The sequence below is a fragment of the Puma concolor genome, chromosome E1 (genome assembly GCF_028749965.1).
Source record: "Puma concolor isolate L17-30 chromosome E1, mPumCon1.1.hap2, whole genome shotgun sequence".
Lineage (NCBI taxonomy): Eukaryota > Metazoa > Chordata > Mammalia > Carnivora > Felidae > Puma > Puma concolor.
In genome coordinates this window covers 52,247,711-52,260,215 of record NC_141680.1, presented here as the reverse complement: position 1 = coordinate 52,260,215, position 12,505 = coordinate 52,247,711, and the positions used below count along the sequence as shown (strand labels likewise).

Here is a 12,505-nt window from a genome sequence, read left to right as displayed (position 1 = left end):
TGAGTTCAAGCCCTGGCTGGGCTCTGCGCTGGGCCCGAAGCCTGCTTAAAAAAAATAAAAATAGAAAAGGGATGCAAAATTTCCGTCCCCACTCTGCTTTTCTGAGTCGGAATCTGGAAATTAACAACATCGTCGGTTCTCAAGCTGGCCCCGTACTAGGGTTGCCCGGAGAGCTTTAAAAGGTACCGTGTACTGGCCTCTCCCCCCAGGAGATTTTAATTCAGTTGTATGGGGTGATCCCCAGGCAGCAGAATTTTGAAGCCCTCCGGGTGCTTCTAATGTACCCAAAGTTGAGACCCACTGGGGTAAATGATGAAAAGAATCAAAAAGATAAATGTGAGCTATAGCCCCTCCCAGGGTGCTATGAATTGGGTACAGGCGTGCCTGGGCACCGGAATCCCCAGCCCTCAGCGTGGGCAGGTCTGGGCCGGACACTGAGGCCCACAGGCCAGTCACCACCAGCGATGAGTAACCTCACGCATTGACGGCAATACTTACCCAACAGGGAAATCCCCGCGTAAGTCATGATGTGACAAAGGTTTGGAAGAAAGTTTGTAGGGCCCGGGGCTCCCTTTTCCTTTAGTTTAGCACCTGCCCTTTGCCATTTGATAGAAGACAAAGGTTGAGCAAGTCGTTGTCCCAACTGTCACGGGGCTTATAGCAAGGCCAGGAGGGGGCAAAGCGTGTGAAGGGCTCCATGACATCCTTGGAGGCAGTGCTCAGCTCAGGGTGATGGAGGTGCCCCCGCAGGTGTCTTACTCACCAGACCCTGTCTCACCCAGGTATGCAGTGTCGAGTGGAAAGAGATGTAGATAAACTCGCCCAGTGCAATGTAACAGGTGGCACAACCAGAATCCACTGGGACGGAGGTACAAAGAGGAAGACAGTTGTTCTTCTTAGGAAAACGTTTTCTGGGGTTTGCAGTGAGTGTCTGTCCGGGGAATCCCGCATTGTCTGCCCTGTTCCCACAACAGCAAAGTAATGTCTTGAGCCCCTGGACCCACTCTCCGTGGCCTGACACGCTAGACCTTACCCTGCAAGGTTTTGAAAGCAAATGCTAGGCTTTGGAGTCTTATTAAGAACCAAGAGAAGAAATCAGCTGGGTTTTTTGAGTGAACAAAGGCTTACAGCCCCGAGGTTAGGCCCAGAAGGATTGTTAACTCCCCCCTTCTCCCCCTTACAGTTGTGAAACCCAGTGGGGTCCACCTCAAGCTCGTTCTGAGGTTCTCAGACTTCGGGAAGGCCATGTTCAAACCCATGAGGTAAGTGACTGCCTTCCTCACCTCCACGTCCAGCTGTGGCAGCCGTAAGGGAGTTTTGACCAAAAATTAATAAATGTGGGCTAAAACCTTCAAGCTAGTCCTTTATGGGCTCTCTTGGGGGCAGTCTGCCCAAGCGTATAACTGATTTTAGTGATCATGAAAAACAGTAAAAGGCAGTCTTGATCAGGTTGTTGCTCGTATCTAGGCCACATGCTTTACCTGATTGGCTCTTGGGTCATCAATAGGCTTATGGGCCAGGTACTGTCACAGAGGGGCCACCTTGCCCCAACCTCCCTGCTGCAAGCAGCAGAACTGGGATTCAAACCCAGACGGCTGGCTTGCAGAATTCCCACTGCACCTCTATACTTGATCCCCACTTTTGTTTCCAGGCCCAGGACCCTCACAAAGTCTACTTTATAGATGACTGAGAAACTAGACAATGAAGAAAGGGTACTAGGGAGGCAATTACACCTTTACGTTAATTTTGGTTTTATTCCTAACAACAGCACATACATGTCTTTAAAATACTGTGCCACAGATGTGTGGGCCAAATACTATGCAGTCTACAGACAGAGCTTGGTGTGCGTATGGATTCCTGGCCCCAAAGGGTCTATAGCTCAAAGACTGGGGACTTTTGAGGTGACATTGTCCCTCCTGCAGATGACACGCACAAGGGAAAATGGCCCAAGAGGGGTTCCCATTACCCAGGTCACGCTTTCTGCCAGAAGGCACTGTCTTCCAGGGGATCCGATTAGACTGACTTAGAGTCCAAACCTCTGGCAATGGACAGGCCTTAGTACGTGCATTGCTTTGGCAAAACACCCCTTTAAAGAGAGCTTCTGTGTACACTGGGATCACTTGGGGACCCTTAAACATCCTGATGCCTGGGGCGCCTGGGTGGCTCAGTCGGTTCAGCGTCTCACTTCAGCTCAGATCACAGTCTCATGGTTCCTGACTTCGAGCCCCGCGTCGGGCTCTGTGCTGACAGCTCGGAGCCTGGAGCCTGTTTCAGATTCTGTGTCTCCCTCTCTCTCTGATCCTCCCCCATTCATGCTGTGTCTCTCTCTGTCTCAAAAATAAATAAATAAATAAATAAATAGCCTGATGCCTGAGTCCCACCCTCCGGGAGTCCACTAGGACTGGTCTGGGAGCTCCCCCTGTGATCCCAAGGCCAGACGACCTTGGGAACCGCTGCTACATAAGGGGATCCTCCATTGCGCCCGTGTGAGAATCCAAACACCTAGTTATTTGATCAATTTCAACCTGTAACTTATCAGAGAGGTACATGAAACAAGTGAATGTCTGCCTGTCTTTAATTTATTGATGAAAAAGACCCCATCCTATAAAGTGATATGTAGATTCGTAGAAATCTTGCCTGTTCCTTCCAGACTCTTGCCTCGCTCATCCAAAAAAATTTTATTTATTTATTTTGAGAGAGAGAGACAGAGAGTGCGAGCAAGGGACGGGCAGAGAGAGAGGGAGAGAGAATCCCAAGCAGGCTCCACGCTGTCAGCACAGAGCCCAACATGGGGCTCGATCCCACGAACTGTGAGATCATGACCTGAGCCAAAATCAAGAGTCAGACGCTTAACCAACTGAGCCACCCAGCGAACCATCACTCATCCAAAATGCTTAATGTCAATCATCATCATCACCAGGGTCAAGTTGGGGGCCAATGTTGAAAGAATGTTAAGTTCTACACCCTTCACTGCCACCAGTCTGTTTTAACCAGTTCTGTCGGTAAGAAAACCCAACGCAGAATGGAGGCATCTCTGCTGAAGGAGTCTATCCCCGACAAAATAAGTTAAGAGGAGGCTGTGTCATTTGAGAACTGGCAAGGAATCAAGTATAGAGAAGTTCACTTTTCTGAGGGACAGTTTTGGGAGGGGATCTCATCTCGTATTCAGGCATATAAAATACTGGGGGAAAATTGTGTTCCTTTTTAAAGGGAGCGATCCCAGTGAGCAATACTGGGGGAAAATTGTGTTCCTTTTTTTTTTTTTTTTAACGTTTATTTATTTTTGAGACGGAGAGAGAGCATGAACGGGGGAGGGGCAGAGAGAGAGGAAGACACAGAATTGGAAGCAGGCTCCAGGCTCTGAGCCATCAGCCCAGAGCCTGACGCGGGGCTCGAACTCACGGACCGCGAGATCGTGACCTGGCTGAAGTCGGACGCTTAACCGACTGCGCCACCCAGGCGCCCCATGTGTGTTCCTTTTTAAAGGGAGCGATCCCATCGAGCACAACTGGCTGGTTTAGCCAAGGCTCCAGGAGAAGGCAGGTGATTCTTTGTCGCGCCACTCGGCTGAACACAGAGCCACCAAGTTTGGGGAATTACAGGGCTTTAAACGATTATTATGGTTAGTCATGCGGGGTGAGCGCAGGCTCAGAGGTGAGCACTGGTTACAGAGAGGAGGCAGAAGGAACGCGGATGTAGAAACACAAGGCATTAAAGAGAAGCATAGAAACAGTGATAAACTGGGGCCTCTGGGTGGCTCAGTTGGTTAAGCATCCCACCCTTGATTTTGGCTCAGGTCATGATCATGCGGTTCGTGAGATCAAACCCTGAGTCGGGCTCTGTGCTGATGGCACAGAGTCTGCTCGGGATTCTCTCTCTCCCTTTCCCTCTGTCTCTGCCCCTCCCCCCACTCCGGCTCTCTCTTTCTCTAAATAAACTAAAAAAACGATGAGAAATCTGCAAATTCACCTCACCTCATCGGCTCCACGAGTTGCATTCTCAGAGCAGAATTCTTATCCGGCACATGAGCATGGCTGTGAGCTTTTAAAACAAAAGCTAATATAGAGCGGATGAGGTTCACTGTGACTTTTTATACGTGGGGACGAAAACCACTCACACGGGCCACGTCTTCCTGCAGGAAAGAGCAGGAAGTACTTGCCTGCCCCGTCACTTAACAAACAAAATACAAAGACTGTTCAAACGAACAGGGTTATCTCTCTGAGCGTAATGCAAAAGTTTCCAACATTCTGTCTATTCTTACACCGTAATGCAAAGTGCAACTGTGCATCTGTATGCAATTTAGTCCAAACCCAAACAGCATCGTTTAAAAATGTTTTCCTTGGAAAAGTACGCGTTTATTTCTACATGTAACTTACAGTAAAAAAAAAAAAAAAAAATCGTCCCTTCTTAAAAACGTCTTCAGGGGCGCCTGGGTGGCGCAGTCGGTTAAGCATCTGACTTCAGCCAGGTCACGATCTCGCGGTCCGGGAGTTCGAGCCCCGCGTCAGGCTCTGGGCTGATGGCTCGGAGCCTGGAGCCTGTTTCCGATTCTGTGTCTCCCTCTCTCTCTGCCCCTCCCCCGTTCATGCTCTGTCTCTCTCTGTCCCAAAAATAAATAAACGTTGAAAAAAAAAAAAATTAAAAAAAAAAAAAGTCTTCAGATGATTTCAATTCTGACCATAATTCAAGATTATATTTTTCACGTGATATATGCAATATATATACTGAGAAATACGTCAGCGCTTGCCGAAGCCGGAGAAGCACCCAGGTAAAAATGATTTTCAAGTTTAAAATCACATCTAGATATGCCTTACAAAAACAGGGAAAAGATGCTTTAGAAAATTCTAGAAAGGGCCGGAAGATTGTGTAATCTTAGGGATGGATGCCTGGATGTATTCTTCTGGATATTCTTCAGGAATTAAAATTTGGAGACTGGGACACACGGACGGTCCTTGCTGCCCAGACATCCAGAGGCGACGCTGGTGAGGAGATGCGGGGCAGGCCTGGGCACCGAGGCCGGTCCACTAAATGTGGCTGCGCCCTTTTTAAATAGAATCCCTGCTTCTGGGCAGCCTCTCGCTGTGGTTTCTAGGACTTGTGTTTCTTGGCAAAGCGCACGTCACTATTTCAATTGCTGGGGCTGTGTGTTTACAGCTTTCTGCAACACCGTGCTTATTTACCTGTGGATGGCCTCTGCAGCTCTCTCGCGGTCCCACACGATGGATGATACGATTGCTCAAAGGTCTTCGTCCTTCTGTATCTTAGCGTCGAGGCAGGTCACCCAGGCTGCCCGTGATGACCGCAAGGCACCTTCCTGAACACACACGCCAGCCGGCCCGTCACACCCAGGCAGGCTGTCGCTTTTCAGGAATCCGTTAGAAATTTTAAAATGTACATAAATCAATTTCCTCTGCACCAGCCTCCCTCGAGCCTCTGGCTGGGCTCACTCTCAGGACCCAACTGAGGTTTCTCTGAGGGGACAGGCTCGATTACTCACCCCTGTCACCCTAAGACCTGAACCCTCTCTGTTCTTCAATATCAGTTGTACTAAACTATAATATAATAACCCGGGGCGCCTGGGTGGCTCAGTCGGTTGAGCGGCCGACTTCGGCTCAGGTCATGATCTCGCGGTCTGTGAGTTCGAGCCCCGCATCGGGCTCTGTGCTGACAGCTCAGAGCCTGGAGCCTGTTTCGGATTCTGTGTCTCCTTCTCTCTGACCCTCCCCCATTCATGCTCTGTCTCTCTCTGTCTCAAAAATAAATAAACGTTAAAAAAAATTAAAAAAAAATATAATAACCCTAGGGCACTGTTCCTGTTATACCGCCCCGCCTGCTCATCTACCCCTAACCCTTGACACCTGGGTCTGTGCCAGCCGCTCATTCTCTTCTGTTTACACCTGCTGAAGGATGTCTGTCTTTCTTCCGGACCCAACTACTTTTTAAAAAAAATTTTTTTTAATTTATTTATTTTTGAGAGAGAGAGAGTGCACAGGCGCAAGTTGGGGAGGGGCAGAGAGAGAGGGAGACACAGAACCCGAAGCAGGCTCCAGGCTCCGAGCCATCAGCACAGAGCCCGATGCGGGGCTCAAACCCACAAACCGGGAGATCATGACCTGAGCCGAAGTCGGACGCTTCACCGACTAGGCCACCCAGGCACCCCTGGACTCAACTACTTTTTAAAAGAATCAGCCGCTGTCTCCAAAGTTGCTCAAACAGGAGACCTGGTAGGGGGAGTGCCTGCCGGACAAGCTCCGGGGAGAATCCTGCAGGTCCGCCCCCGGCCCAGGGAGCCGCAGGCCGACCGTGGTGTCCCGCTCCGTCATGCACACGGACCTTAAAAGCATGAAAGCTTGTTTCCTCTTCCCTGCGATCACGCTTCTCAGCTCTCTTCTCAGGCTCCCGCTGAAGTCTGAGTCCAGGGCGTGACTCCTCCCTTCCTTCCAGACAGCAGCGACATGAAGAGACACCCGCCGACTTCTTCTATTTCATCGACTTCCAGAGACACAACGCTGAGATTGCAGCTTTCCACCTGGACAGGTAGGGCCCCGGGGAAGTGGCGTGGACTTGGAGGGCTGACCGCCAGAGAGGGGCGCTGGGCAGACCCCCAGGTGGGAAGCCCCTGGCATTTCTTCCTTCTGGCACCCGGTCATTCGTGAACCTCAGTGTTGCCCTTGAACCCAACGCGTTTCCTCACTCAGCCCCACCACTGAAAAACACAAGGTTTCTAAGGTAATGAGAAGAATGACCTAGAGAGAAAACTAACCCTGCCAGGAGGCTCAGGCTGCCACCTTGGAGCTGACCTTGCCCTTTGCTCTAGTTTCCTGCTCTGGAGACGGGGAAAAGGCATTCACCCCCATGTACCCCAGGAGTCTTAAAGTTAAACGATGTTAAAAGGTGAAAGCGCGGTCCTAAACTTCCTCCCCTCCTATTTGCCCGGCATTGCTACTCAAGGTGTGTTCTGTGGACTGGCCGCCAGGGGGCACCGCCCGGGAGCTTTTCACAAATGCCGAATCTCGGGCTCCCCCTTGGACCCACTGAGTCAGAGCCTGCAAGTGAGCGAGATGCCAGGTGACTCGTTACGTACATGGAATTACGAGAAGCTCTGACCTAGGACACGGCCTGCGTTGTGCGGAGGCTTGCCCAGGAGGCCTGCCGGAATCGGGATTCCTTTTCCACTCCTTCCGATACGGGTTTGCCCTGGGCACGGTCAGCTCAGTAGCGCAGAGCGCCCTCGGCTGGCCGTGGTCGGGAATGGCAGTCGACGTCCAACGGGCCACCACCGCCCTCCCTGAGCAAGGCTTTGTCTCTTTCAGGATTCTGGACTTCCGACGAGTGCCACCCACAGTGGGGAGGCTAGTCAATGTCACCAAGGAAATCCTAGAGGTCACCAAGAATGAAATCCTGCAGAGTGTTTTCTTCGTCTCTCCAGGTGGAGTACTGGCCGGAGCAGGGTTTGCCACCGGGATGGGTATATGCTGCCCCCGGACGCTCCCCCGCTGGTGCCCCCGAGCATCATGCGTGTGAGATGCCAAGCAGGCTGTGTGGGCGTGAGCTACAGCGCCAGCCTCCCCGGCATCAGATGTTACCCATGCAAACAAAGAGCATTCTAATCACACGGATGGGATGCCGGGAGGCGGGGTCCCACGCTTCCTCTGTCCTGAGACATTTGAAAATTGGTACCCAGCATCCCCAGTCTAAAAGCATTCACGGGGCGCCTGGGAGGCTCAGTCGGTTAAGCGTCCGACTGTTGGGTTCCGGCTCAGCTCACGGTCTCATGCTTTGTGGGTTCAGGCCTGCCTCAGGCTCCGAGCTGACAGCATGGAGTCTGCTTGGGATTCTCTCTCTCTCCCCGTCTCTCTTTCTCTCTCTGCCCCTCCCCCGCTGGCTCTGTCTCTCTCTCAAAATAAATAAATTGAAAAAAAAAGCATTCACAAGCCCTGACATCTGGAAACGCAATATTTTCTTCTTCTTCTGCCTCTTCCCAAGCTGTGAGTTCAGGGTTTCCCTTCCCTCCTAGAGGATTTGGGAGGGGGGGGGGGGGGCGCTGGAAAATGGCCTTGCCCCCTTCTCTTAGTCCTCTCTCTCCTCCGCACCCTCCAGCCAGCAACGTGTGCTTCTTTGCCAAGTGCCCATACATGTGCAAGACTGAATACGCCGTCTGCGGTAACCCGCACCTGCTGGAGGGCTCCCTCTCCGCCTTCCTGCCGTCCCTCAACCTGGCCCCCAGGCTGTCTGTGCCCAACCCCTGGATCCGCTCCTACTCGCTGGCAGGAAAAGAGGAGTGAGTTGGCCCCCTGGCCACAGTGCCCTGCCCCCGGCCCTCCAGGCTTGTCCCTGACAGTGGCTACAGTCCCTGTCCCAAGGCCTGGCGGCTAGCCTGGCTTTTGGACCCCAGAAGCTGCCCCCGACCATTTGCCTGACATGGATTCTGGAACCAGCTGTGCCTCGTCTCCCCCTTTCGCTCATGGATTCAGTTACAAAGAGCCTACTGTGTACCCAGTACTGGGTGCCAGGGGGTACGGAAACCAAAGACCCAGGCTCTCCCCTCGGGAGGCTCCCAGCCTAGTGGGGTGGTCAGACAAGAAGCCTGAGTATGAAAACACGGTGCTACAGCTGCTCGTCATACACACGAGCCCATGAGGAGCCCATGGGAGGGACGCCTGCTTCTCTCTGGCTGCTCCCCCAGGGCCAAGCCCACAGCAGGTGCTCAGTTTCTAGCAGGTGATGGAATGCATAGGTTCATCCGTCCAGCCACTGCTGAGAAGTGAGTGGAGAAGGGTTTCTGGAGGACAGGACAGATCCTCGGGGACTCGTGAAGGCAGGGTCAGAGCCCAGCAGATGGACAGGGACAAGAGGGCATTCTAGCAGAGGAGCATAGGAAAGGGAGAGGTGACAGAGAATTGGGGGCCTGGCAGGGGGGCTCCGAATCGTTCAGGGCCAGGGTCCAGGAGGCTCGGTGACAGGAGCTGCAGGCTCTGGCACGCGGTATCCCAGCCAGGAGTATAGCGCCCAGCAGAATGGATGCTCAGGACCCAGAACCTTCTTCGCCCCACGTGGGGTCTGCAGCCCCCCCCCCCCACATCTTTGCCCGGGGGCCTCCTGTGTCCCCAGCTACCACCCGCATGCCCAGGACCTGCCAGCAGCCCAGGGTGGGATCGGGGAGGCAGGGATCGGAGGGGGCGAGGGGAGGTGTGAGAAGGACCCCCAACACCTTGCCATCTTGGCTCTTCCAGCCCCAGGACTTCTTCTCCCCCTCAGGTGGGAGGTCAATCCGTTGTACTGCGACACGGTGAAACAGATCTACCCATACAACAGCAGCCGCCGTCTCCTCAACATCATCGACATGGCCATCTTCGACTTCTTGATAGGTAGGTCCCCGGGCTCGGACCCTGGGCCGCAGCGCCCCCCCCCCCCACCCCACCCCTGCTCTTGGGCTGGGATTCGCCGTGACCTTGGGCGGAAGAGTTGCAGCCTGGAGCGCGAGGACTGAGTGAGCTGGGGAGCGGCCCAGGTCCCAGACGACAGAAGTTCCCACGCTCCCCTCTTCAGAGAGGACGTCACTCGGGAGGCAGGCACGCAGTGTGAAAACGGCCCACCGGAGGGCTTGCTTGCCTGGGTTGGCTCCCTTCTCCCTCCGCGGCTCCACTCAGGACCCCAGGGAAACAGCCTGTGGCCCTGGGTTCCGAGTCCAGCCTCAGCCGGGGACAGGCCTCCGTGCCCGGGAGAGCTCAGAGGTCCGCAGCGTCTGCCCTCCTTCACAGGGAACATGGACCGTCACCATTACGAGATGTTCACCAAATTTGGGGATGACGGGTTCCTTATTCACCTTGACAACGCCAGAGGGTAAGTGGGCCGAGGCCGTGGCCCTGGTGCGGCTGCCCGGGGCAAACGGGAGGCCCTTCCCCGTCCCGTTTCCGGCCGCCTTGCCCCACTGCTTCCACTTCCTTTTCCTCTTCCTCTTTGCTAAGTGACGCTAGAGGCCCCTCCTACCTGGGAGCGTTAGTGAAACAGACTCACGTTTTCCGTATTTTTTTTTTTTTACCGTGTGGTTCAGTCTTGGAGGCAGAACACACGGTTCATCCTCAGTGCCTGGTCCCCTGTAGTCAGGGAATGAATGAACGAATGAACGAATGAATGCACATCTTTGGACAGAGGCTTCTGTGAGCTGATTGAGGAGGGGGCTGGAGAGGAAGCCACACGATCCCCGGCGTTTTACCCCAGGGCTGTGAGTCAAAACAAGGGTGAGGTAGAGGAGAGAGGCAACCATTAAGAAGGAGGCCACCCTGAAAGCCCGTGTCCCCTTCCAGGTTTGGACGACACTCCCAGGACGAACTCTCCATCCTGTCACCGCTGTCCCAGTGTTGCAGGTAAGCTTTCAGCTCCGGGGCAGGTCACGATCGCGACTCTTCACGCCTCTGAAGGTCTCAAGTGTGCGCTAGGACGCCGGTGGGAAGGATGAAGGGAATGACCTTCTTTCTGGTACAGCCACAGAACCGTCCCCAGCAACAGCCTCTTTCACCTTTCAGCATAGGATGACTGAGGACCTCAAGGCTTGCAAACCCTCCGGTTGCCAACTTGAATCTTTAACCCACTCAGAGATCTCACTCTTGCAAAGCCTGGGTCGTCAACGGGACTAATCACATCTCTGCTTCGCTCAGCACTCACAGAAGCTCAGATTACTACCTGCTCACAGGTCTAAGATCCTGATGGAAATCCCATAAACTCGGGGCGGCCGGCTGGCTCAGTTGGTAGAACACACGACTCTTGATCTCAGATCAGGTTGGGGGTTCGAGCCCCACATTGGGTGTAGAGAGTACTTAAAAATAAAATCTTAAAAAAAAAAAAAGTCCCATAAACTCACGTCAGGTTGAAAGGAGGTAGTTAGACTTTGTGCGGCCGCCGTTCTCTAGAGAATGTCTAACCCGCCTCCACACCTCTCCGGGGCTCAGGTCAGGCTCGTGAAATGGCCCACCTGCTCAGGTGCGGTATCCAGATCTAACTAGAAATCCCGAGACGCGCGCCTAGCAAAACCACCTTTCATCTCCAGCTGGGAAACTCAGAGCGAAGCATGTTCTTTATCTGCTTCCTAGCTTCATTTAAGCGTGCCTCCCTCCATCCCTCCCTGTCCTCCTCAGGCCAGGCAGTGGCTGTTGAGAAAGCCAGTCGGACAATTAAGCTGCTTACACATCTGAGTGCAAGTCGGATCCCCACATACGAAGAACTCAGATTCCTAAAGCCCGGATTGGTTCCACCCCATTGCCATCCCTCCAAGAACCTGACACAGAGAAATCGTATAAAGTTGGCAAGGAACAACCTGGAGGCTGGCTTTGGAGATGGCAAACGTCCTCGTCATGTCACCTGCCAGAAGTTTCTCTCGTTGGCTTTAAATCTCCTTGAGATGCCATTCAATGCGGCTTATTTCCTTTTCCCTGGTTTTCATGAAAATGGGCTCAAAATGACCCCGGGGAAGGCGGCTCCCAGGACATTGGCTACAACAGCTGCTTGCGGGGAACCGAGTTCAGGCAGGCTTTTCCCTTTGCGTTTACTTAACTTGCCCCCTCTGACTTTGTCCTTCCAGGATAAAAAAGAAAACGCTTTCGCACCTGCAGCTGCTGGCCCAAGGCGACTACAGACTCAGTGACGTGATGCGGGAGTCTTTGCTAGAAGACGAGCTCAGCCCCGTCCTCACGGAGCCCCACCTGCTGGCCCTGGACCGGAGACTCCAAATCATCCTACAGACAGTGAAGGGGTGTGTGGAGGCCCACGGAGAGCAGAGCGTCATTGCCAGTGACCCCGCAGGAGAGTCGGCCCCGGACTCTGGCCGGGCTAACCCGACAAGCTAGGGGCCGGGTGAAGCCGCGTGTCAGGGACGACGCCTGCGGCCGGCGGTGGACTCGGGTGCGGACCCCGGCTTCCCCGCACCCCCGTCAAGGGGGGAGGCGCTGGGTCAGGAAGTCCTGGGGCACCAGGATGATTCTACAGGAGCAAGACCCAAAGGAGAGGGATCCGCCGAACTTCCTCGGTGCACTGCTTCTCTAGGGCACCTCCTTGGCTCCCTCTTTCCCAGAAGGCACTGCTTCATCAAGACCACAGACCAGCTCCTGAACCCACCAGGGGAATCTGGACAGGAGTCGGGCTTGGAAGGCCGGGAAGCCTTGTCCCCAGGAAAAGGGTAGAACAAATAAAATAAAAGGACACCAGTGGCACCTAGCTGACCTCCAGATCCTTAGAATATCTACGAGGATAATTTCTGATCCAGATAAAATACCTGGCATCTCACAAGCAGACAAAAAAACAAAAAAAAAAAACAAAAAATCTAAAAATGGTAGCTCTCCAACCGGTTCAAAGTAGACCTAACCCTTTCTATTTATGTCCCAGTCACTGTGGCCCACGTGATAGAATAATCCCTGGCTGGCTGGTCCAAAAGTAGTTTCTCCGTTCTTACGAGAGGTAGAAAGAACATAGGAATTTGCTCAGAATATCTGAAAGGGGATGTGTTCAATCT

The 12,505-nt window shown here is 53.4% G+C and overlaps 1 protein-coding gene across 2 annotated transcripts in view; it reads left to right on the top strand.

The window, feature by feature from the left end:
• FAM20A (FAM20A golgi associated secretory pathway pseudokinase) overlaps positions 1-12,210 on the top strand; it is a 50,631-nt gene extending 38,421 nt beyond the window's left edge. Inside the window, exons 4-11 of one of the 2 annotated variants that reach the window (XM_086687849.1) lie at positions 1,184-1,262; positions 6,445-6,537; positions 7,314-7,429; positions 8,101-8,281; positions 9,259-9,368; positions 9,762-9,843; positions 10,308-10,367; positions 11,579-12,210. In XM_086687849.1, coding sequence (XP_086543975.1) covers positions 1,184-1,262; positions 6,445-6,537; positions 7,314-7,429; positions 8,101-8,281; positions 9,259-9,368; positions 9,762-9,843; positions 10,308-10,367; positions 11,579-11,843 — 986 coding nt within the window. In that variant the 3' untranslated portion in view covers positions 11,844-12,210. Of the gene's footprint in view, positions 1-1,183; positions 1,263-6,444; positions 6,538-7,313; positions 7,430-8,100; positions 8,282-9,258; positions 9,369-9,761; positions 9,844-10,307; positions 10,368-11,135; positions 11,529-11,578 lie in introns of those variants that run through there. The other variant, XM_086687850.1, reaches the window with a different exon arrangement.
• The last annotated feature ends 295 nt before the right edge of the window (positions 12,211-12,505 follow it).